Here is a 24,987-nt window from a genome sequence, read left to right on the forward strand (position 1 = left end):
ACGCAAGGCAGATGTGGATGTATCTAACCATTGAATCCCAGCCACACGTGAGCTAACATCAGATAGGCTGTTGCGATCACAAGGCTCCACAACATAACAGGAAACCCTATTCTGTGGAATAAAATTTAATTTTAGTATTTCATGACTAAATTAAGTATAAAATATCTTTATATTCAGCATAACCTTGCATCTGTTATTGTATGCTGATTGGTGTAAGTAAGATAAAAAAATATCTATATATTAATAGGCAAGCATGTTTCTTTAAAACCTTTTTCTCAGCTCTTGAGCATCTCAGGGGAAATCCATGAATACTGATAGAAAGATATTTTCCTTTAGATGTACAGAATTCTTTTTGGTCGAGTTTTCGACCATTGGACGACCTCTAGTTTAATTTAATGATGGACATAGCTATATTACAATTTACTCTGATACAAGGCTGTAAAAATAAATAAAACAAGGTTAACATAAAAATAAATTTTAGAGGTGTGGTCGTAATGTGTATACCCTACATTTGAAGCGTACGTTCATCAATGAACGTAACATAGCCAGAGCAACATTAATGGAACAGAGAGAGTGTCGCTGATTGTTTGCAGCTGTAAGGGACTTTGGCGAGTGGAGGGGATTGCCACACTATTGGTCATTATATATCAACACTTTACAACCAGAATAATGAGGTATCTTGGAATTGCAGAGTTTCATTACTTAATTTTTCCATTGCTAATGCAGATATTAGTTATTAAAAATTATTGTTTTCACAATAAAAAATCATTCACCTTTGAATTCTGCTGTTTTATTTCTCCATTATTTTACAAACTTAGAGAAGATTAAGTAGTGTGTTGTATTTTCATGATTGGTTGTCAGAATTAACAAATGAAGGTTAAATTATTCATATAATCGTTACTTACAGAAGTTCTCACACTTTGTTAAACGCTTATCGTTATCATGTTCCAGAAACAATAATATTGTTCTTCTTAAATGTTGTGGCAAATGCATTCAAAGACTGAAAGACTAAATTTTCAAGAAAATCATTGAACTTTCACACTATCTGTACTATAATTTAAAAAACTAACTTCCGCCTATTAAAATTACATTGTAATGTTAAAAAATATTACGCTAAAAGATAAATCATCAAATGTTTATGTCGATGCATTTTATTAGGTTTTAACTTAATTCGTTTTATAGTTCCCATTTTATTGATTTTAGTTATGACCAATAAATCAAATCAGGTCAATAGAAAAAAAAAAAACATAGGTACGGTACCTTGAAAATTCCATGAAGGTGAACTTGTATCCATGTCTTTCAGCCACACAGGCACAGACTAGATTTGAGGAAGCTCCGATCAACGTCCCGTTTCCTGTAATGTCCTTAAGAGATAAGTAAAATATATTATGTTATTATTGTATGAAACTAGTTGTACTCAATATCAGCTATACATATTGGTTTTAAACGTTCATATGTTTATAAAACTAATATTTATAATATAATATATACATTAGCCTATTTAGAATATTTTCAAGTTCTCTTACAATCTAGAAAACAACAAGCAATATGAGTGATGCTAGAAAATATTTCAGTACTCTTTATTTATTTTGTGTAATATTTTCTGTTAATAGAATATAGAAATACAGTATGCTAAATAAACACTTCCACCACAGAAAACCTGTAGACTAAGCAAATTTCCATTTGCCTGATGGGATTTTCACTCAAATATCTCATTAGGGAAGGTACCTTAAAACGAAAAAAGAAATTTATTCTCGGGTCTAGGTCACTAGGTCTTACCATGAGACCAACGTTATATAATTTATTTTCTATATGGAAAATTCGCTAAAATCATAACTTATATATTTTTTTAAATTGAAGTCACATGGATAACAAATCCCACAATGACTGCATGTAGTTTAAGTTGTTATTGCAGCATAACGAATAATAGATGTTCAACATTATATAAGGCTTCAAATCCATCAAACTATAGCTAATAAAGCTTCTTACCATAACGAAGGAGTTCCTCGTGCGTTTGACCAACACCGCGCATTTCATCTTATTTACATTACAGCACGGCCTTAATAACTTTCACTAGGGATAAATTTGCATTTCCAAAAGATTAAATAACTCTCAAGAGCCTACCTCCAAGACAAGAGCCGATGGCCAAGGACCACACCAGTGGCTGCAGTGGCAGACCCAACTCTTCGTTCTGACTGAGACTGACCACTATCCGGACCATCATTGTGGTCAGAGGGATGTTGTCCAGGAAGGAGGAAGTGAATGCTGAGACCCACAGGATCAGCCAGATACTGGCGGCCAGACGGTATTCCGGGTGAACAGACTTAACTACCTGCTCTGTTTGGTGTCCGATGAAGTCTATTAGCCCCAGGCGGGAGAGACCCTGCAAATAGCAGAAAGACTAGAAAATAATAATAGTGACAAGTTGCCTGCATTTACCATCATGTTATGCCATAGAACCATAACCCCATGTTCCCATTGCTGTAAAAATTACGGTTCAAACGTTATTGAAACATTTGTGATTTTTTATTTTCCATATAAAACTTTATAGCTACTCCCACCAGTTACCCATGATAAAGGTCGTTGACAAGCTAATGGGAGAAAATATGTGTCAGATTTCTGATACCGTTTATTTTTTGTTTCTTACCTTCTACTTACGTTCTTTACCTTTTACTTTTTTGGTTCTTCTGTTGCAAAGCACAGGTAAATAAACTAGTACCCGATAAATATCCTACACACCTCCATTAAAATGAAAAGTGAGGTGAAGAACAATAACGTGCTCCACTCGACGCGAGCTAACACGTCGACAATGTCCTCCCGGTCGAGCAGTAGCAACAGGAGAGCTCCAAGGAAAGCAATGCTGCCCATGGACAGATGTAGCTCCAGCATAGACTGTAGAGCGAACGTGACGATCACGAACATCAGCGCAAGAGTGGACTTTAGCAACAGCGGCTTGTCTCTGATGGGGAACTGAAATGAGAAAATAGTCTTAGGGAATAAAAATGAGGAATATACTTTAGGCTAAAGTAGACACCCCATTTATAAATCTATGGGTAAGCTTTAACTAATTTCATAAACTCAAATAGAACCTAGTTTAATGAGGCTCTCATAGATTGCGCTAGTGTTGTAACTCTGAAGTTTTACCCCCCTATAAAAGATTTGAGTAGCAAATGGCAAATGGCTTAGAGCAAAATAAAAAAGTGATCAAATAGTAACCACTGGTGTTAGTAACCATGGTTGAGAGGATAAACAAGGATATTTTTTGTGTGTTAGACTTCCTATTAGAGAAGGAATGCATTCTCTAATAGGAAGTCTAACACACAAAAAATATCAAATTTTTTTCACATTCATAATTAAATGGATGGTAATTTTACAATGCCAATGATAGTAGCTAACTTAATTGCTTATTTTTTCATCGAAAAATGCTCCCATTTCATATTTAACCAATTGATAACAACTTATGTGTGTAGCACGTAACTGCATTTTGCGGCAAGATAGCCCACTGAGCTAACCAACCTCAAGTAGTTTGTCGAATCTAACCTGCGAGCGCTAGTGTCGCCAGTGGCATGACGAGTGTAGTGTATTTCTACATCACATACACAGGTTTGAATTCCCTACATGTGAAATCCATATCGAGCCTTCTAATGTGTAGCTTAGCTGGTGTGGAGCTTAAATAAGCTTAAAAATAAACAGTGTTCAACTTTGGTGAAAGTTGACAGCATTAGTGGGTTGAATACAGATTGAACGTTGCGTACAATGCCTAAAAATGCCATCAGATGTACATTATGAAAATCTAAGTTGAATATTCCTTGTAATTAAAACATAGCTTTCTTTGACCAACAAAACTGTTTTTCAGAGAACTACTCTGTACGCCTACACAGTATCAAATTTAACTACTTCAAAAGCACAAATTGTTGATTTTAGTATATATAGGATTAGTCTTTTAGAAATGAGTGCAAAAATAAAATTCACCTTTTGAGCAAGTTCTTCTATGTCCTCCCTGTAAGTCTCCATTGCAATGCTGTAAAATGAGATATAATTGATTATCAAAAAGGATCAAAAATGAGCTAATATCTTGACAAGGGTAACAAAACTTGTTTATCTTGATTACAATTTACTGAAATTAAACAATGCAAAGAAATAAAACACAAAAATTGTTCAAGAGAACAAAGAATGTATGTTAACAGAAACAGAACTCAAAATGTTCTAATGCAATAAACTAGTAAGATAAACAGTGTTGAACAGAACCTGCCAGTGAGTAGCTTCTTCTTGAGCTCACTGAGCAGTCGTTGAACTTTCTTCATAAGCGTCTCTCTCACGTAATCCTCCTCCTTGCTGTAGGAAGATAAAGATGCAGCCGCTCTCTGCCATATCACTATCTCATGCCTCAACTCTGCAGAATCAGAATCAGAAACTGCATCAACCAATCACATTAACATCTACAGACTTACCTCCACTTGGAAAAACATTGAAATATTATTTTTTATGGATAAATTAAGGCATTTTCATCACGATTACTGATCAGTAAAAAACAAAGTTTTCTTGACCAAAGACCTCGACAGTTCTGTGGGTTCTATGATTCACAGACCTATACCATTGACTATTGGATACTGAAGTCAAAGCCTATAAAAGTAAAAGGCAGATAAGATTAGAATAGTTTTTGAGAAGAGTAAGTCCGCTCTTTAAGATATAGGGCCTACTAGTTTGAATCATTTTCTGATGACTATAGATCCCTCAGCTCACACATCTGGTCACAGCTGGTTGTAGCTGTTTTTGACTATTGAGCTTTGGACAAATTACCTTGCCTAAATAATCACTGAACTTATAGTCTGTTCACAAAATTTAGGCGGTTTGAGGGGAGGTTTCCCCACTAATTTTTTTTATGCTTAATGTATGTTGCTCAGCTTTTGAGCTATTATTTTAAAGGTAAGAGTCAAGTGGAAGGGATAGAAGGGGTAGTTGTCTGTCAACTACACGGGAGGCCTCTTGTGGGCTGGCGACTCCGAGGTACCCTACCCAAAACCCAGATCATTCTCTTCTTTGTTCTGGGTTCTTCTATGGCCAGCATACTTCTGCTTCTTTTGCTGGCTCTTCTTCTTTGCTTTCCTACAGGAGAACTCTTCTCCCTCCCTTCTCTTCTTTTTCAGCCGAACCTCAGTGTTAAGCAATCCGTGCTAAAGAGGTGAATGCTACCGGGCTCCCCATCGGTGTTTTGTACGGAGCCTCTAGGATACCAGGCACCCTCCTAGAGTAACTGTCTTACCCAGGCATGCGGGACTCTGCCTGGGCTCGACCTTTGGCCTCACAGCAGTTGTGACTGGTGAGAACATTATATTGTTTCTAGAAAACCTTACCAGAACCAAACCTCGATGCAACTCTAGAAGCTGCATCACCAACACTTCAGGGGTTAGCTCATCTAGAGCAAGACACATACATCTCGATGAAGCCCCAAAGACCAGTGGAACACCAGGCCCAACTGTGGGTCCGGATGCCTAGACAAGCCAAGAGGTGCAACGGTCACTCCACTCTAAACAGAGGGACCTTCAAAGAAGGCCAGTGGTTCATCCAATAGGTCTGATGAGGGTCAAGACGCAGGGGTATTTCAGGAAACACCTTCAAACTTTGGGAATCATCAATGACAACCAGGAGTGTCAATTATGCAATCAGTCTTATGAGATTACAAATCACATAATTCTGGATTGCTACAGACTTGGAAATAGGGGAAAGGCACTGTTTAGCGAATAGCAGAAACTTTTTTAAAATAACACCCATTCAATATCGACCAATAAAACTAGAATTGATGTAGATTTTTGTGGGCTTCACTCACCTTTATTTTTGTTTGTGATGTCCGGGACTCGTCAAAACACATAAACACACATATATACAACACAAAATCGTCCACGGCATCAAGGTCCAACGTTTCGCGGAACTCATAACAACGTTCCGCTTCTTCAGGGTATTAAAAAACTATTTTTAGCCCGCACGCGGGTCGAACGCCTAACCACGACTGCCGGATCAGCTGAGCTAGGAGGAGGACGGGCGGGGGCGGGGGTAGGTGCATTGTCCATTGTTGATAAGCCATTCACGCTCCTGGCCTTATCTCGTAGTTGTTCTAGTTCGTTTTTAACAATGTTTAAGTACACCGTACTGACATCCACCGATGGTCGTGAGAGTGGCTCGTCTTCTATTGCCATGAAAAGCGACTCTGCCGTATTTCGTTTCCTCCAATCAGACTCCTTGTATATGATTCGTTTCTACAACGTGTTCACATATCTTAGAGCCATACTTATCCTTGTTTTTGACTTTTTTTATGTGTTCATTTATTCGAACTTTAACTGGTCTAGAAGTTTGGCCCACATAATTTCTGCCACAAGAACACGGGATTTTGTACCGTGATTGGGTGAGGAATTGCCACCCAATTGTGAGGAATTGCGGAATTGAGGAATTGTGAGGAATTGCTCTTGCATATAGGATTGGGTGAGTGAAGCCCACAAAAATCTACATCAATAGGAACACCTCGCCTAAAAGCATGTCGTTCAAAAACAAAACTAGAATTATAGTTATACACGACTTTTAGTTCAACTTCTAAACCAATAATTGAAACTTACCTTGAACATCTTTTGGATCTGTATACTGCAAGTCCTTTATGTTTCTGAACATGTACCTCAGTTGGAAGTGCACCAGGATCATTATGATGGTGAGGGGTATACCCATCCGTGTAGTGAACACTCCAAAAGTAATTCCCTGAAAATTGAAAGCTATGATATTATTTTAACCTATTTTTTAATTTTATAGTAATAAAGATTATTTCCTGACAACAAAAGCCCTTCAGTTATTAAGAGTGTCTTACACTTCAATACTAAACATTTTTAGTAGTGATAACATGAAAGATTGAAAGATGTATAGGACAAGAACACTACAGATTGATAATTCCATTTAGACTATTAAACCAATTACCAAATCGAGTAAAAAATGTCAGTCATACACCCTATTATTTAGTTGATTTACTTCTCTTTACGATCTATATCTCGTATAATTCATCAGTCGCATGTCACACATTGTAAAGATGGAGAGTGTGCCTATAAAATTGTAATAAATCTTCATAGATTTTAAAGTAATATTGATTATTTTTACCCTTATGGTTAATTTTGTTATCGTTTTTATATAGCATTTTAGCAGTAATCAGTTACACACAAATTTATCAATTTGACACAATAAAGGTTGGTTCTTTGCTATATGGGTACTAAGGTAAAACTATTTACACCAAAGTCATTGCCTCTTTACAAAAAGATTTTTAATCCCATGTAAAGAGGCCCAGTTTCAAATCTTGTGTGCGAATGTTTGGGATATTGAAAAGTTTTGTTATTATTTCTCGTTTGATAGTTATGACTTAGTTCAACTTTCTTCGAGCAGAAAATGATGGAGTGGAAAATGTGGCACAAGACCCGATTTAAAAAATCTTCTAGATTTACAACTGCGATACTATGGTCACTGTATGTGTAAATATTTGTTGTAAATACAAAATAGACTACAGTGTTAGTGATAAGGTGATAAGTGATTAGTAAGACCTTTGAATATGCCACACAAGGTGGAGGAAATGCATAGGGTGACAAACATCTTACCTTCAAGAACTCTGGCAACAACAAAGTTGATTCTAACCAATATAATCCAAAGTTCTTGAAACTTGGAAAACAACAAAAAATATTAAAATGAGGGCACCATTTGTTTGTAATTTGTCCATGTCGTGTAACCAAATGTTTCTTATATCAAATATATGTAGATGGATCTTCTTTACTCAAACAATTTAACATGCTTATCAAAATGATCACAAAGTCATTTTAAAACTTGACACACTTTCTGTGCTACAAAAGGATCTACACAGTCTGAATAGTAGTAATAGGTAGGTACTATATCTGGTACGCCCTATATGTTTGGGTACTAGGCTGGAGTTGCAACTTTAGTTTTAATTTAAATATATTTAGATATTATTGATGATTATTATCGATATTATTGATATTATTTGATGTTATTGACTGTATATATTTATGTTGACCATGCCCATCTCATGTAAAAATGATCAACGGCAATAAATATCTTATGTCTTATACTATGCATTTTTGGAAAATCTAGTGGTAGAACTCAGGGCTTTATGTATGAGGTCCCTGGTTGTTCAAATCCAACCACCCACTAATGGTTTGAGCTACGTGATAGTGATCCTCTAGGCCTAGCCTGAAGTAATGTGTAAAAATAAACTCCGAGGCTAGAGCCTAGGGTCCTAAGATTAGAATGCTGGACATAAAAGTAGCCAAATTAAAGTTGATAATCGATCAAAGTATTCTCCTGTATCTTACAGCACTAACGATGTCCTTGTTGTTGGCGATGATAACATTTGGAGGGTCTCCAATCGGAGTGATGGCTCCTCCAATGTTGGAGAAAATAATCATTGCCATCAGAACCGGTGTTGGGTTCAGCTCCATCACTTCACATAACCTTTGAAATAAATAAGAAAAATTATTACTGTCCCAACGTGAATGTTCAATGCTATTGTGTTAGCGTGACGTTAGATTTAAATAAACTATTGTGAAAAGTTTGTCTTATTTGGACAGTAAATGCTGTTGATAAAGATTTTTTTAAATAAATATTAAACATCAATATGCTAAGCTCTGTTATGTTAGACGATCAAGAACCACCCATGACCCACCCCAATTGCTTGCAATTAAAATGCATAAAATGGCTTGAGGAGTATTATAGTTGGGGACACACTAGACTAAGTTTTTTTTTTCTTTTTTTGTACATTGTTTCCTATATTGGATATATAGTTAACCATTTTACCTGATGGTGACTGGAGTCATTAACAAGATGGTGGTGACATTGTCCAAGAAAGAGGAAACCAGAACAGTGTTGATGCAGAGGATATTTATCAGCATCCAAATTCTTCCTCCCATCAGCTTGAAGAACTATAATAATACATTAAAATTATTGAGTTGTTCTTAGAATGACAAAACAATTCCTAGGCATTGCACAGATTTTATCTTTGATCTCCCAGCATTTTACTCTATATAAAAAATCAAAAGTCATATTTTGTTAATTTGGACATTCCTATACTACTTTCCATGTGGAAACTTTAAAAAATATTCAGTAATGGGATTAAGTTCTGTTAAAATAAAAATTTCTGATAAAGTGCAAACAGAATGGAAAATGGCAATACACTCCATACAACTTTACCACTTTTGGAGAGTAAATCCTTAAGTAAATACGCGAGGTCCACAAACCTTGAACATCTTTGAACACAAAACAATCGCAAAATTAATTACATCATTTTACATTTTCTAGATCGCTACATACCTTGTACTTTGTGGTTAAGTAACAGCTGAGCCTGTAAGCCACCACTGCTAAGTAGTCAAAGACACCAGTCTCGGAGAATATCGCAACAAACACCATCATGGAAAAGAGCAGAGTCAAAGTCTCGAGGTCCACCCATGAAACTATATCCTGATGGCTTGGCCGCTGCAAAGTGAAGTCAAAGTCATCTTTATTGTCACAAAACGTTTTTTTTTATGCTCCGGCACAGCCAGACAAAACAGGCCAGGACAAACTATACTAAAATAAACTAGCTTATTGGTAAAAATAAATACATAGTAACCAAACAAACAGTTCACATTGATTTGTCTTCGAGAAACTGGTCTATACTATAATAATTCTTTTCCAACAAAAATTCAAATTTTTTTTCTTTAAAAGATACTAATCCTATTATTGATTTGTAGTACCATAGACAAAAAGAATGAAATATAGACTGTCAGCCGTGCTGCGGTTACCATGGTTACCATAAGTTCCTGCGCACACCGCTGTAGTTTACGTAGCGCGTACGCTGTAACTACTGTGGCGATCCCAGCGGTGTGCGCCAGAACCTATGGTAACCGCAGCACAGCTGACGGTCTATATTTCATTCTTTTTGTCTATGGTAGTACCCAGGCAAATTGTTAAAAAATCTTTTACCCATATAAGAAGGTGTCCTTTCCACAAGATTTAATCTGTGTATAGGATATTGAAAATCTGTATGAAATCTAGTGTTATAATTGTGCCGATTATTTTCACTGTGGAGTTTTTCAAAATTTGATTTCACGTACAATAAACATTTAAGAATATACAAATTAGGGACGGTTAGAATCTTTAGTTCTTTAAAAAGTTGTTTGCAAGAATGTTTTGCGGGTTTAAAAGTCATAATTCTAAGTATTCTTTGAAACGAATAAATTTACAAGATTTATGCAATTAATTGACAAAGACTATTGAAATATTGACAGAAAGATAACAGATCATGTTGTACACACTACTTGTTGTAGAGTATTATTTTGAATATCAATGAACAGGATAAACTTCTTATTTATTTTAGTTATTAATTGCAAGTAAGATTATCAACTCACCTCTCCAAACAAAGCAAGAACAGCCACTGAGACAGTTGCAGCAAGCATGGCCGCCACAGTGCGGTGAACTATCTGTGGCACATAGTTACATATTTTAATAAATATTATAGGATATACAATATAAAAATAATTAATTGCCTATTTGGAATTAATTGAGCGTGGTTATGTATGTTTAGTGAACATGGTATAGCAATAAAACAGAGGTTATATATGCTTCGTAATGTCTGATAATTGTTCCAGTAGCAATTAGTAGATATTTGAGGCATAGCTGTGATTTGAAATTGAGGTCTTACTTTCCACACTGGCTAAATACACTAGCGCATTATCAGCTAGATATGGACAACCGATATTTTCTATAACAGAAGCCTTTCTGTGAATAGTGTAAGTTAGTTGGTTAAAAATATTACTAGTATCATATTACTGCACTACCATATTACTAGTATCAACATGTTCTCTCTTAAGTGAACAGTGAACATTTACTGATTTTTCATTCAGAAAATCTAAAGTTTATGTGGTCACTTCCCGTATCTTTACCTTCCACAAATCAATCTTCTGTCATGTCAAACCCTCAAGTCACTAGAATCTCAATACAATCCACTCATGTTAAGTCAAGGTTGTCTTTTTTGGGCATTGGTCCAAACAACAATGTTACTATCTCATGCACTTCCTACCTCTGTTATGATGAGGAAGTACAGTCCCAGCAGTATGAAGGCTGCATACACGATTCCATCATCTGTGTTGATTGGAGACAAGTCATAACTAATAGAGATGGAGAAGCTGGCTGCGAGATTGGTGGTGAACTGTAGACACATTAGGCTGTTGGGAATCATCCTGTAAAGAAAATTCTAGAGTTAATCTTTAAACAGGCTGCTTATTTCAATGACCACACTACAAAAGAACTGAATACCGTAATGTCGTAGAGGCAGCAGTTGACCTTTATTAGTACTTGGAGGAAACCACCCGGAAGACTTGGGAGTATAGGTATTATGAATACACATTACATTAACTTATAGATATATTCCCCTAAAAGTAGGGGGCTCAAGGCGGGAGGAATTCGCCACCAATGTATAAAGTATACCATTTTTAAATGAATTCATTTTAGTTTGGTTTAGTACATGACACACCTGAAGTCTTTCCATCATTGGCTTTGCATAATTTGCTTAGACTACTATTTTGATTGGTCAACTCACTCAAACTCAATGTCATTAATGTCAAACAGTTTTGATTGGCGAACTTCTGGAGCAAAGTCGATCACATCTTCTGAGACGATTGGAACCATCCAAACATTTGATATTGTCTGAAATATGGAAAAAAGATTTAAATACCTCGAAGATAATTACAAAATACCGCTATCACTTTACAAAAATGAAGAAGTGTGATTCAATTTCTTTCTTTAATTTTAAAAGTTTAGATGAATTATGTGAGAAGAATTATGATTTGAGAAAATTACAAAAATATTTTCTTCTACTTTCCACAAAACAAAGTTTTATGAAAAACATCTTTATTACAACGGAAGAAAATTATTTAACAAACAACCAACTAATATTCAAAACTTAAAATTAAAAGACCTACAAAAAAAAATTAAAACAAATCCTTACTGAAAATCTGATCTACTCTATTGAAGACTTCAATGAAAAATGTATCAAAATTTAAAGAGTTTGATTTAATACTAAAACCTAATTGTAATTGTTGTTGTTGATACAATTTATATTGTCAAGACAATTAAGTATTTTTTTTACTCTTTCTTTCCATACCAGGTATTAATACTTAAAATACCTACCTTTGTATGGTCGCCATTTCAGTTAAAACTATTAAATGATGTTGTATTTCGATAAATTTTCATGAAAGAAACAATTTTTTTAGTTCAAAGGGTTTAGCTGATCTTACCTTACGATAGAAGATATTGTGTTGAGTAATGTTACTCCTCGGTATTCTAGTTTGTATGAGATCCACCCAGACTCTCATAAACTTGGTGGTGAGGTTACCGTAGTATGTAGGAAGGATAGCTCCTTCCAGATCCACTTTTATCTGCCGCATAGTCGGACTCTGCAAGATCCAGTAGCCTAGTCCATTTGTTAAGGGGAAAATGTTTCCAAAACAGTAAAATATAAACGTTTAAGAGTAAAATATCAAATTATTCTTTATAATTTCTGGAACAAATGGAAATTTAGCAGCAATGTATTTAGGTAATAGATGTAAACCAAGCAAAAATCTTCTTTTGAAGCAGATAGTTTAGTTTAAATCAATCATCAAAAGAAAACTACAGTAAGAATATTGTATTAATATATTGATTTAGTAATTTGACTTACAAGTAAAGATGTTGCTTAAGGAATTATATTTGTGTCATTGCCGCTCGAGAATTAATTGTAGATGAACGCACAAAGCTTCAGCTGAGTGCAGCCATACATTCGAGAGCTGCAATGACTGTTGGGCTAGTAATACACACATAATATTTTTTCTACCACCATAATTAAATTATCATAGCACACAGATTATCTTTTAAGTTGCATAGAGCGGCAATGAGCTACCGGTATTTTGCGTAATGTTTGTTTGTTGTGGAAAAGATAGTTAAACGAAGACATTCTAATTACATTTACTGTGTAAATATTGGATTTCCACCCATACACAAAGTTTATTTATGTGGCTTAAAAGTAGCTTATTGATATAAAGTTGATGAAATGATAAAAGTAAATTATAAAAATAAAAAATAAAATACTCATTTCTCTTATTTGTATTCTTTACTAATTACTAATTATAAAATTAAACGAGGGTATTATCCAATCAGCTAATTCAGGAAAATTTGTAACTTTTATGGGAACTTTGGAAGCCAACAAGAAGTTGATTTTGTTACAGCCCAAAACGGTACATCAAAAAATTGTCTTCATAATTTTAAAAACAATGCATATAAATAACTGGTTAAAAAATAACAAAAAGCTATCCATAAAAACATTGAAACCGAGAGCAGGAATGTGCACGAACGTTCACGACGCAATTAGATATATTTAAAATTATCTGGGGGCCAATAGCAGCAATTGCTGCCCTTCACCTCCATTGTTATTTGGCCTTAACCACTCCCTATGCTGTGTACCATTCCTAAATTATACTCTCCTTTGTAGTCGCCGTCTTCCCCTAACAAGATACATTTCACACTGCATTACCGTTCTAACCTAAAAACAAAACACTAAAGTCAATAATAAACAAAACATGCAATATTTACATCAGCTGGTATATTTAAAACAGCTCATAGAAACACTGTAGCAGTACTTCATCCTTTAGAAAATTACTGGATCTTTGACGGCCTGTGGGGCAGAGCAGGGGTAATTTTAACACTTCTTATATTTTTCAAACCGTTCCTGGTCCTTAAGCTTTTAAATGAACAGCCATGCTACCTTTTTCCTAGCTAGAGATATTTCATGGGGACCATTTGCTTACGGAATTAAATATATAGATTCCCATCAAGTTTTCAAACAATTCTAAGAATCTTTAGGCTGTACAATTACTTGAATCCAAGCACCAATTTTGTGTTTCTTTACTAGCTCATTGGAGCCCCACAGGTTTCCCAGTATTTAATAATAGATTGATCAAATAAATTTGAGGAAGAGTCAAGCTTTTTAACACAATAATTAACTTAAACAAAAAATGTGAAATAAATGTCTATTAAGCCATTCAATATGTTTTTCCTACAGTTACCTAACAATGTACATGTTCTCTCACTGATTTGAGAAAGCAAAGTGGCCAATTCGCTCATCAGGTACAACACTCATTACACAATACTCATTACAATACTCATTTCTCTTATTTGTATTCTTTACTAATTACTAATTATAAAATTAAACGAGGGTATTATCCAATCAGCTAATTCAGGAAAATTTGTAACTTTTATGGGAACTTTGGAAGCCAACGAGAAGTTGATTTTGTTACAGCCCAAAACGGTACATCAAAAAATTGTCTTCATAATTTTAAAAACAATGCATATAAATAACACAATGTTGACATTGTCTCACTCTAATTACTTTGTCTCACTCCAGATTTGCAACGTGAAGGCACGAAATAGTGAGCGTGTAACATGCAGACAAGGTCGTATGCACGCAAAATACGTTGGCAGCACTGGCTGTAAATCAGCTGGTCAGATGTTGTACCGTTTTATTTGTTACTTCACATTAAATGTCATATTAAAAGTTCACTTCTGTGTAAAAATATGCTACGTTTCTTTACCAATTTATTTGTTTTATGGTAACTGTAGGAAAAATATAATGTGCAACTTGAGTGCAAAGTGCAATTGCCTCACTCGAGAAACCATTCCTCTCTAAGTAAATATTTCTCTCGAGTGAGTCAATTGCTCCCTTTGCTCACTAGTTGCACAAATAACTATTCTACATTGGTTTACTCATTACATCAATAAATATAATTCATAAGCAATAAATAAATCAACTGATGATAAGGATACTTCTAGTCAAGTTTGGTGGAACTGAGATCTGATGGGAGTTGTTGATATCTGAATACGTCTTCACAAGCATCAAGACGACCTAGAACAGTATAAACAGTGTTGTACCTTTGACTAAAACTACTTACTGCTGGACATCAGCCAGCTTTTCAGGGCAATACGTGATCAAAACAATTACGGTACAGCACCGCAGTGAATAATACATTATAGCTCAGTCCAAGTCTAGATTACAGCACTTGTCCTTTTATTAATCTTTGCGGGTACTTCACACTCTTCAGGATTAAAATATTATAAGTTTGAATCATTCATAAAAATCCAACTTAAGGGCAACATTTTTGTCACCTAAAACTTTTAATGGGTTCAATATCGACAAGTCAACAAAAGCAGGTCATGCCATGAATACAAGCAGTAGTATATACTAGCTAGTAGGGTACGTTGTATGTACATATACTTAATACAACAAATACACTAAATAAGTATATGAGAGAAGATTTGAAAAATGTTTAAGACAACAGTCGCTCTTACACAAGACATAATCCAGATGCTAAGCAGAAAAGAGATCTTCAAGCTTTGAACCCACCAGGACGAGTTCGAGTCAGAAAAACTCATCATTTCCTTGTCAAAGCTCTCTTTTTCTTCTTCCACTTTACTCCTGAAAAAAAAACAAAGTCGATAAATTTTTCATTGGTCCTGTGAAGAAGTTTTTCAATGAATCAAATTTTATCAAGAGAAAAAAACGGCATTAGCGATCTGACCCATACTTTCTCCTACATTAGCGTGTCAACAACCTGCATGGGTAAGCGATGAGAGTAGCCTAACTATGATAGGTTATCTATCTATCTATCTATCTATATATTAATAGGCAAGCATGTTTCTTTAAAACCTTTTTTCTCAGCTCGTGTGCATCGTAGGGAAAATCTACGCATACTGTTAGAAAGCTATTTTCCTGTAGGTGTGCAGAATCCCTTTATAAATTAAAATAGGCTCAAAAATAAGCACAAAAAATGAATTTAAAATTTTGAAAAATTTAACATGGATACTATGAGTTGCCATGCTGGTGACGAAATAACAACGAAATATAAATAGAAAATCAAAACAGATGGAAGAAACTCCAATCACATGTTCTATTCAAAGTGTGGAATGAAAATAAAGAAGTCTGTACATAGTTTACATAGTACATAGTCGAGATAGTTTTTAAGTTCGAGACGAAGTCGAGAACTTAAACGATCGAGAGCTGCAAAACCATTTCGGTCCGTGGTACGAACGCTATTTTTCACCACACTATACCCTATTACCACTATTCACCACTATAATAATGCACACTGATCGTCAACACAACTACAACTTTAGAAATAATTTGAGGAATCAGCAAAAATATAAAGAAATAGTTGCTAGGCAACGGTGACAATAACACAATTCTATATTGCAATGGTATGGATTTTGATTGTGTATTTAAAACGCATTCATGTTCTAAGTAAGTAAGCGGACAGCTGATTTTGCGGCCCCGGCCTGTAAAAACCTGCTCGGTCCCCAAATTGGCGACAGCTGGCATGGCCAGCAAAACGTAACTTTCAGCCACCAATTAACGTATGTAATACAGCCAAAAACATCATAGTGTGGTGAAAAATATTTTTGGTCGAGTTTCGACCACTGGACGAACTCTAGTCTATATATTAATAGGCAAGCATGTTTCTTTAAAACCTTTTTTGTCAGCTCGTGTTCATCGCAGGGAAAATCTACGCATACCGTTAGAAAGATATTTTCCTGTAGAACTGCAGAATCCCTTTAAAAATTAAAATAGGCTCAAAAACAAGAACAAAAAAAGAATTTGAAATTTTAAAAAAATTAACATGGGCTTTATGAGTTGCCATGCTGGTGACGAAATAACAACGAAATATAAACAGAAAATCAAAACAAATGTAAGAAATTCCAATCACATGTTATATTTACAGCGTGGGGTGAAAATAGAGAAGCCTGTAACTTTGACCTTTGAATAACTTCTGTACAACAACTTCTGTATCCAATAGTCAATGTTTTGACTTACAACTAGACATTCCATCCCTATGTTTAAGTTGTCGCCAGTTTTAATTAAATTCATCATAGTTGATGTGGGCCACCAACAGATTGCGCTGATGTAAATGACTAATTTCTCTCGAATACACGATGATTTTTACCAAGTTATGGAATGATTTATTAAGACCTATAGCAACTAACTGTTATGACCCATCAGCTTTGTCACTAACAAAAAATAACATAGAAAATATAATTTTAGACACACATACTGTGACTGGTTCACACAACCACATGTTTTAATTAAAAAAAAAAATGGCAACAACTGGTCCATGGAATGTCTACTTCAGTATCCAATATTCAATGCGGGTACATTACATATTTTTGGTCGAGTTTTCGACCACTGGATGACCACTAGTATTATTTAATAGGTAAAATCACTAAAGCTGCATTAATTTTTGAACCATAGTTTTTACAGGATTGCTCTGTTGTTTAGAATTATAAAGACCTTAAAAGACAAATTTCAATCAGAATCCTTTTTTTCTGTTTTTTATAGGTTTTTATGGGGAAATAATAAAAGTTATAATAAAATTCGAGTCAAAATTTTTACAGCAGTGGAGAGTTGCACTATTTTGTTAAGAATAAGGACCATTACATTCTAATTTCAATCAAAACCGGCTTTTTTTGAAAATACAATTTTCTATTATTTTAAGGGTTTTTTTTACCCTTTCAGTGCTATGCCAATAATTCGTATTTCGCAAGACTTTTTTGTTTGCCTTTCAATTCCATTACCTGTTGTTGAATTTTAACTGTAATGTTGTCACTATTTTATTAATTAGGCTAATTTTGAATTATAAGACATTAAGAAAATATGTAACAAAGATAAATCCCGATATTTGTAGTAAACATTAAATAAAACTTAGTTTTTGTTGTAATTTTCCTGGGGTTCCTACAAATATTCATGTTCTGATAGCATTGTTTGAAACCAAAATCTCATAAAATCAAAAGACATGTAGTTTACAATGTAATATTTAATTTAACTTCGATTTGGTTGGACGAGGTTATCGTAATATAGTCATTTTAGGGAAAATAATGTTTTGCAGCAAAGTCCCAGGAACACATTTATGATCACTGTTGTGTTTCAACTGAAAAATATCATCTAGTAGTCCGTGACTAACTAGTGCTGCTACCTATAGTAACGCATTGAACAACCATCTGTAGCGCTATCTGTTTGCAATCGGTGGCGTCAGCTTAAATACCGGTTTTTGACTCCTCAGTCTTCAAGCACAGATAGCCGAGAAGGCTAGGGCGTGTGTCACTTGGCCAGTGGCATTCGTCTGCTCGGGTTCGATTCCCGTCATGTGTGGCAAATAATTGGTGACCTGTGTGTTTGTAGCGATATACTACAACCACTAGGGCATAGTTCTTGAATTATTCTCCCAAGTGGAGGTGTTTATGGATAATCTAAGCAAATAAACTACGACGAAAAACAAATTTAAACTATAAAATAATCAAATGTATTTCTCATTAATGTTTTCATGACAAGGAACAATATTGGACAACAAAACAGACAGCTGATAGTAAATAAACATTCACATAATCTGTAGTATGACTATTACAAATAACAAAAGGCAGGCATTTTCAACACTTTCCCTTATTTGCATAGTCATGCCGAGAGTACAAGATTTTCTTGCAGGACTTGAAGTCTTGGTTGAGGTATAGGGTTCGTTTCATCGTCAACACAAGAGTAACTTCGGCAAAGTTTGACGAGACATAATCGTTTAGCCACTCGGGTTGCCTTCTTTCCCGAGTCGAGTGCCGGATTGCAGGATCGTTGGATAACTCTGCATCTTCACTATCACTGCTACTTGACGTGTCCTCAGTTGGTATAGGCTCATCATCACCCTTCACTGGAGAACTAGGCTCGTCAATAGTCTCTTCAACTTCTTGCCAATCTTCTTCGACGTCATTGGTTTTCTCAATCTTGATGGGCCACTCAACTTTCTTGTCACAGTCTCCAACGATTTCTTGAAAAACGACGTCGCAAGAAACTACGATATCTCTTCTCTCTGGAACATAGATTCGATATCGTTCTTCGCCATCGTATCCAACCAGGTAACCAACCACAGCTTTCTTGTCCATTTTCCACCTCTTCTGCACAGGAACATGGACGTAGCACTTTGGGCTGACCACTCGCAGATATTTGATCCTCAGCTTTTGACCAAACCAGAGCTCAAAAGGTGATTTGTTGGCAACTGCTGACTTTCCCACTCGATTCAAAACGTAGCCAGCAGTGATGACAAGTTCAGCCCAGATCGCTGCAGGAAACGTCTCATTTGGATTGGTATACTTGGAGGTACGGGCCATTTCGACGATCGTTCTGTTCTCTCTCTCTCTACAGCACCGTTTTGCTCGGGTGTATATGGCGCTGTCAGACGTTGGTTAACACCATATTCTCTGAGAATATGACGAACTTCAGAGTTGTCAAACTCACCACCGTTGTCGCTGAGAAACTCTTTGACGTGATGACCAATTGTGCGTGCTTTAGACAACACTTCACGCAACGCTTCCTTCACAGCAGATTTTTCCCTTGCGACAAAACAGTATCGGTACCTTGAAAAGTGGTCTTTTATGACGATCAAGTATCGGCGATCTCCGAAGGATGGGTCAAACGGGCCGCAAACATCACCGGATAACAACTCACCGGGGGCTGAGGGGCGTTCTCGTGTTCCAAATGGTAGACGGTGTGCCTTTCCGAACTGACACGGTTCGCAGATCTCGTAGTTGGCTGGCACTTTGATACCCATTTCGGATTCGAGCTTCGATCGGACGTAGCGTTTATCCATGTGACCCCAGCGCTCATGATATAACTGCAGAATTCGATTGTCTTCTGCTGCATTAGCGCAAACCTCAGACGGTTGGACTGTGTGAAATGAGGCACAATACAAAGTTCCACCACAGTTTCGAGTACCTTTGAATACAGTTTGTTTGTTAATAGTGAACCGACACTCGGTATTAGTTGATTCAAACCTGCTATTAGGGTTTCGATCATGAGCTGCGAGAATGGACACTAAGTTCCGAGAAACGTCAGGAACATACCAGACATCGTTGAGTGTGAACGTTTCCAGTTTTCCATTTTCATAGTTTGCTACTTCAACGACTCCACTGCCAAGAGCTTTTATAACTTCCTTTCCCGCCGCCTTTACTGTTGCGTTCGAGTTTGCAGGAAAAGGTTTGTACTCCGTGAACCAACTCAGATTTGACGTAATGTGCCGCATAGCGCCATTGTCGATCCACCACTGGTCGTTCGTGGTCACGATATTCATGTCACTGCTGAAGGAAATCAGCGCACTTCGGTTGTCGGTCACGTTAACTTGCGAGCCCTTCGTTCTCTTCTTATCAGTGTCACTCGCTTTTGAGCTAGTGCTAATGCCGTTAGCTCGAGCTGGATACGCAGGCTTGCCGTCAGCTTTCCATTTAGAACACTGGCGAATCCAATGACCTTTCCCCGAACAGTATTTGCACAAAATGTCACCTTTTGGTTTCCTATTCTTCTGACCACCGCTGTTTATGGCACTAAGAATGTCTCCAGCTTTTGAAGTATGAGCAACATTACGCTCATGAAGGATCAATGCAGATGAAACATCTTAAAGTTTCTTGCTCTCGTTTGCCTTCATAAGTAAGTAGCTAGACTTGAACGATTCAAAACGCTTCGGCAAAATGTGTAGGTAACACTTGTGTGTGACACAAACAGGAGTTCAAGAAAATCTTCGACTGTTTGGATGTTACGCGTTTTGAGGCCAGCTGCAAATTCGCGGTTTTGATTCTTCAATCTTGAAAGCACGGTCGGGGCATCCTCGGTATCATCCCATTCCATACTGAAGAAATCCAAACACTGACGAAACAACTGATCTTCTGCCTTGTTATCGAACTGCTCGATCAAAATTCCCCACGCTTCCTTAGCTGATAATCTTCCGGAAATACGTTGATGTAGATCATCACTAACGCACTGAGAAATAACTATTTTTGCCTGAGTCGTGGATTTGTTGAATTTCTGAAGTTCTTCCTTTTCCGCTTTAGTCGGAGGCTCAGAGAGGGTAGGCTTTTCTCTCTTTCCCTCGACGATATCAACCGCGTCGAACAACTCTAGAACGTCCAACACTCGATCTTTCCACGTCGGCCAATCTTCTGCTCCTTTCAATGGTTTTATACCTTTCACGTACTCCATTTGTAGAGCTGGACGAACTCGATCGAAAGATATATCAAAGAAATAATACTCTTGAGACAGAAAATTACGTCAGAATAAATTGTTCTTACCGTGTACGTAGTAGACTAATTTCCCAACACTGTTATGTACTTAAAACGATGCTGGCGACCATAACCTCTTGAATTATTCTCCCAAGTGGAGGTGTGTAGGGATAATAAGCAAAACTACGACGAAAAACAAATTTAAACTATAAAATAATCAAATGTATTTCTCATTAATGTTTTCATGACAAGGAACAATATTGGACAACAAAACAGACAGCTGATAGTAAATAAACATTCACATAATCTGTAGTATGACTATTACAAATAACAAAAGGCAGGCATTTTCAACAATAGTGAGGTGTTCATAATCCTTGCTTTAGACATACACCTCGAAATCATCGGATTTGGCGAATCTTTTAGCTATGTGGTTGTTAGTGTATCCTATGAACATGCAGGTCACCAATGGCCGTTTTGCTACTTTTTGTTAAAATAACCTTCCTCTCTATATCCCTTAGAGATTTTTTAAAACAACAATATACCGTTTCAAAGCACTGAAAGGGTTAATGGGAAAGAAGATAAGTTACAATAGCCTTTGAACCATAATCTTTACAGGAATGGGTGTTCTACCATTTGGTTCAGAATTTATATTTTTTAGAATATTTGATTTTTTTCAATTTTGTGAGTTTTTATGGGGAAATCCCCATTTAAAATCAAAATTTCAACAAAAATAAAAATAAATTCCTGGATATACCATGGATTTCATCCACCTACATACCAAATTTCATAAAAATCGGACTATCAAGCATTATCAAGCACATTCTAAGCACCTAACAACAAAGTCAGTTATCAATTTTTGAGCCTTTACTTTTTCATTTGCAATGTACATAGTTAGATAGCTGTGAGTGTAAGTTTCAGTGTTAGCCTTGTGTCCGGAAAATCGGACGTCAGAGCTGAAACATTGCAATAAGTCGATGCTTATACTTACGACGGCCCAGCAGGACAATTGGCAATCTCATCCTCATCCAAGCTCAGATGGAGACTCTCGTCCGAGGGGTTGATTATCATGACAGTTGGCACTGAGGAACCGCCTGAGGACTGTACCTTAGGAGACAAACCTCCTACATCCACATCAAAAGTCAGGGCTCTGAAACAAATGATTAAATGTTTTGCCCATTAAAGATTATCCATTTTTCATTTTTCAGGAGTATAACATAGTTACCGAACAGTATATCACAAACCATAAAATCAACCTAAATAACCAACATGAAATGCACATAATAACTGGTTTCAGATTTTATCATAGGATGAAAAGTCTACACTACTTGTACCTACTTCAAATTCAATGCTAGTAGATTTCTTATTTTTTAGGATCTGTTGAAGATATATCAGCTGTTTATATGCAGAAATGTTTTTTGTGCATTTATGTCATCAATTTATTGTTATTTTTCTTTTGTAAATAAAAATCAGATGTTAGGGTTGAAAAAAACACTTAGCTAGAGATACACTTGAAGGTAGCCATGAATGAGAGAATTGTGAGACATTGACAATCATATGTACATTTACATGTCTTTAGTACATTTAGAACTAGGGGATTGTGGGATTGGCCAGAGCCAATGAGCTGATTTTCCTAGTTGGTACCAATCCAACAAAATTGCCGCAGTGTCTAGTTTTTATATAGCAGTGTTGAAGTGTCAGTGCTACCTTCAGTATTCCTAGCTCAGTGGTATAAACTATAGGGTGAATTTCTCTGCCCTATGCACTAATGCCTATTTTACTGTACTTTACTTATTAAAAAGAACTATGAAACTGGAAACAATTGTAGATATTTGGTTATCGTATAGCTTTTAACATTTGTATTGTGTGGCCGTAAGAGGAAATAAAACTGATTAACCATAGTTTCAAGTTACTTTTTCCTCTTGGCACCCGTGCTCCCGCTGGGGGAGATGTGAACCTCTTGATCCAGTCGATGTCCGTAGCGCCGAAATGGCTCAAACGACGGATCCTTCTTAACCACCTCTGGAAGAGTGTTCCACACTTCGTAGGCACCCTGCATGTCGCTAGAAAAAAAAATGTAATTTTTTTTCTTATTTGAGTAAAATCTTATAAAATCTATACAATTGTGCGTGCCGGGATAATATGATAGAATGGAAAATTAAATTCACTACAAACGGCATAGATATTAGAAGCTGATATTAGGAGATAAAAGTTTTGATTTCCACTCATAAGCCATGTTTGCACTAGGCTTTTAATATTTTGTAAAGTAAAAAATGGAAGGCGTAAAAAAAAATTGTATTGAAAAATAAAATGTAAGATCAAATAAAACACTTGGAAGCTATGTTTCCATACGCAGGATAATTATCCCCAAAACAGGATTTTTATACCACAAGCGGGATTAAAACGGGATGCGGGATAAAACAGAATTTTCAGCTATGACGTCTTTTTTTTAATTTTTTATGTTTAATTTTAGAGGGAAACTAACTCCAATTGATTAAACTACTGCAGCAAAATATAATAGCAAGGTTTAAACAGCTATTTTAACATGATATGTCAAATACAACACTCGGGATAAACAGGAAAAAATCATGCGGGATTAAACGGGATTTCTCGATCCAGTAAGCGGGATTATTTTTTCGGTTGTGTGGAAACACTGCTTGGAAGCAAAATGGCCACATATTATTTAGAAGTTGTAGGACCCACATGGTCAATCTATACAAATAAAGTATCAATATGGAAATCTTATGAAAACACTATTTTTTATTGATCCAGACCAATAATGTTATTTAATGGATACAACTTTTAAGATGTAATGGAGGATGATGGTTGTAGTCATGCCATAATTTTTACCTGGTTTTTTTATCTGGTTTATTCCCCCAAAAATATCCTTTATAAGGTTTATAAACTATCAACTAAGAAAATAAATAACCTTAAGGTGCAACTTATATTGGTTCAAGAGAGGTTTAAGATAAGTTATTAATCATTTCAGCCTCTGGATTGCTTATATAATCAAATAGATATTGTAAACTCTTACCTTATAGCAATCCTTATTATGGTTGTCCGATATTAATTTCAAACCCGTAGGTCCATCTTCAGTCGGAAGTTTAGGTAGACCAAATGCTTATTATAAGATCCACCCGATGGGCTTCGTCAACATTTCTACGAAGCCCATTGGGTGGACATTAAAACTGTTTTGATACAAGTTTTGAACAGTTTTGATACAAGTTTAAAACAGTTTTAAAACCAGTCACAAAACTTGTATTAACACTGTTTTGATACAATTCTTAAAAAATTTTGATACAAGCTTAAAACAATTTTAAAACCAGTCACAAAACATGTATTAAAACTATAATTATAAAACTGAATAGGTGTTTCAGTAATTTAACACTTACCCAGATTTTGGAGAGCGCATTGGGAGGTCAAAATCATCATCATCTTGTTTGTCCAGATTGATAACACTGGCATTTTTATTTTCTTCTTTGCTCATTGCCTGCTTAAACAATATATTTTTGTAGATTAGCAAATTGTAATAATTAATTGTTAATTATGTTGTTACTTTATATTTGAGTATTGAGAAGGAGTACACGCATGGCTTAGTAATATTAATAATACCGTACTGTCTCTTATAATCATCCCTGCCTGGTAATTTTTTTAAAAAATCCTCTAAATCCCATTGGACTGAGTGGTTGAAAGTCTTTAAACTTGAATTTGGCTGAAGTTCAAGCCACAAATGATTGATTCTAGGCTAGTATTAATAGTCTTTTAAATTATATTTTTACTGATACTGTAAAGGGGATTCCTAAAATCAGGGTTGAATCTAAATAGCAACAAACAGTTTTTTGAAATGTTCCCTAACTTACTTGTTAA

The 24,987-nt window shown here is 35.8% G+C and overlaps 1 protein-coding gene across 1 annotated transcript; it reads right to left on the reverse strand.

Moving 5' to 3' along the window:
- Positions 1-24,556, reverse strand: LOC129002716 (P protein-like). Its single transcript, XM_054430726.1, has 19 exons — positions 24,513-24,556; positions 23,034-23,183; positions 22,112-22,270; positions 15,391-15,517; positions 14,869-14,947; positions 12,309-12,484; positions 11,612-11,718; positions 11,093-11,252; positions 10,422-10,493; positions 9,346-9,507; positions 8,833-8,957; positions 8,352-8,490; positions 6,609-6,744; positions 4,249-4,393; positions 3,973-4,021; positions 2,740-2,970; positions 2,125-2,383; positions 1,261-1,354; positions 1-111 (listed from the first exon to the last, which is right to left on the reverse strand). The coding sequence occupies exons 1-19, from the start codon at positions 24,530-24,532 to the stop codon at positions 24-26; spliced, it is 2,478 nt and encodes an 825-aa protein (XP_054286701.1). The 5' UTR covers positions 24,533-24,556; the 3' UTR covers positions 1-23.
- Positions 24,557-24,987: the final 431 nt, after the last annotated feature.

Source organism: Macrosteles quadrilineatus, unplaced genomic scaffold (assembly GCF_028750875.1).
Source record: "Macrosteles quadrilineatus isolate MER2022 unplaced genomic scaffold, UCM_ALF_1.0 Scaffold_9__3_contigs__length_116548681, whole genome shotgun sequence".
In the NCBI taxonomy this organism is placed as follows: domain Eukaryota; kingdom Metazoa; phylum Arthropoda; class Insecta; order Hemiptera; family Cicadellidae; genus Macrosteles; species Macrosteles quadrilineatus.

Excerpts from the sequence above, each read along its gene's own strand:
- LOC129002716 (XM_054430726.1), bottom strand. The coding sequence starts at position 24,532 with ATGCGCTCTCCAAAATCTGG. Across the intron at positions 2,971-3,972 it reads TAGAAGAACTTGCTCAAAAG|TTCCCCATCAGAGACAAGCC; the intron begins GTGAATTTTATT and ends TTCTCATTTCAG. Across the intron at positions 112-1,260 it reads ACCTTCATGGAATTTTCAAG|AATAGGGTTTCCTGTTATGT; the intron begins GTACCGTACCTA and ends TTTATTCCACAG.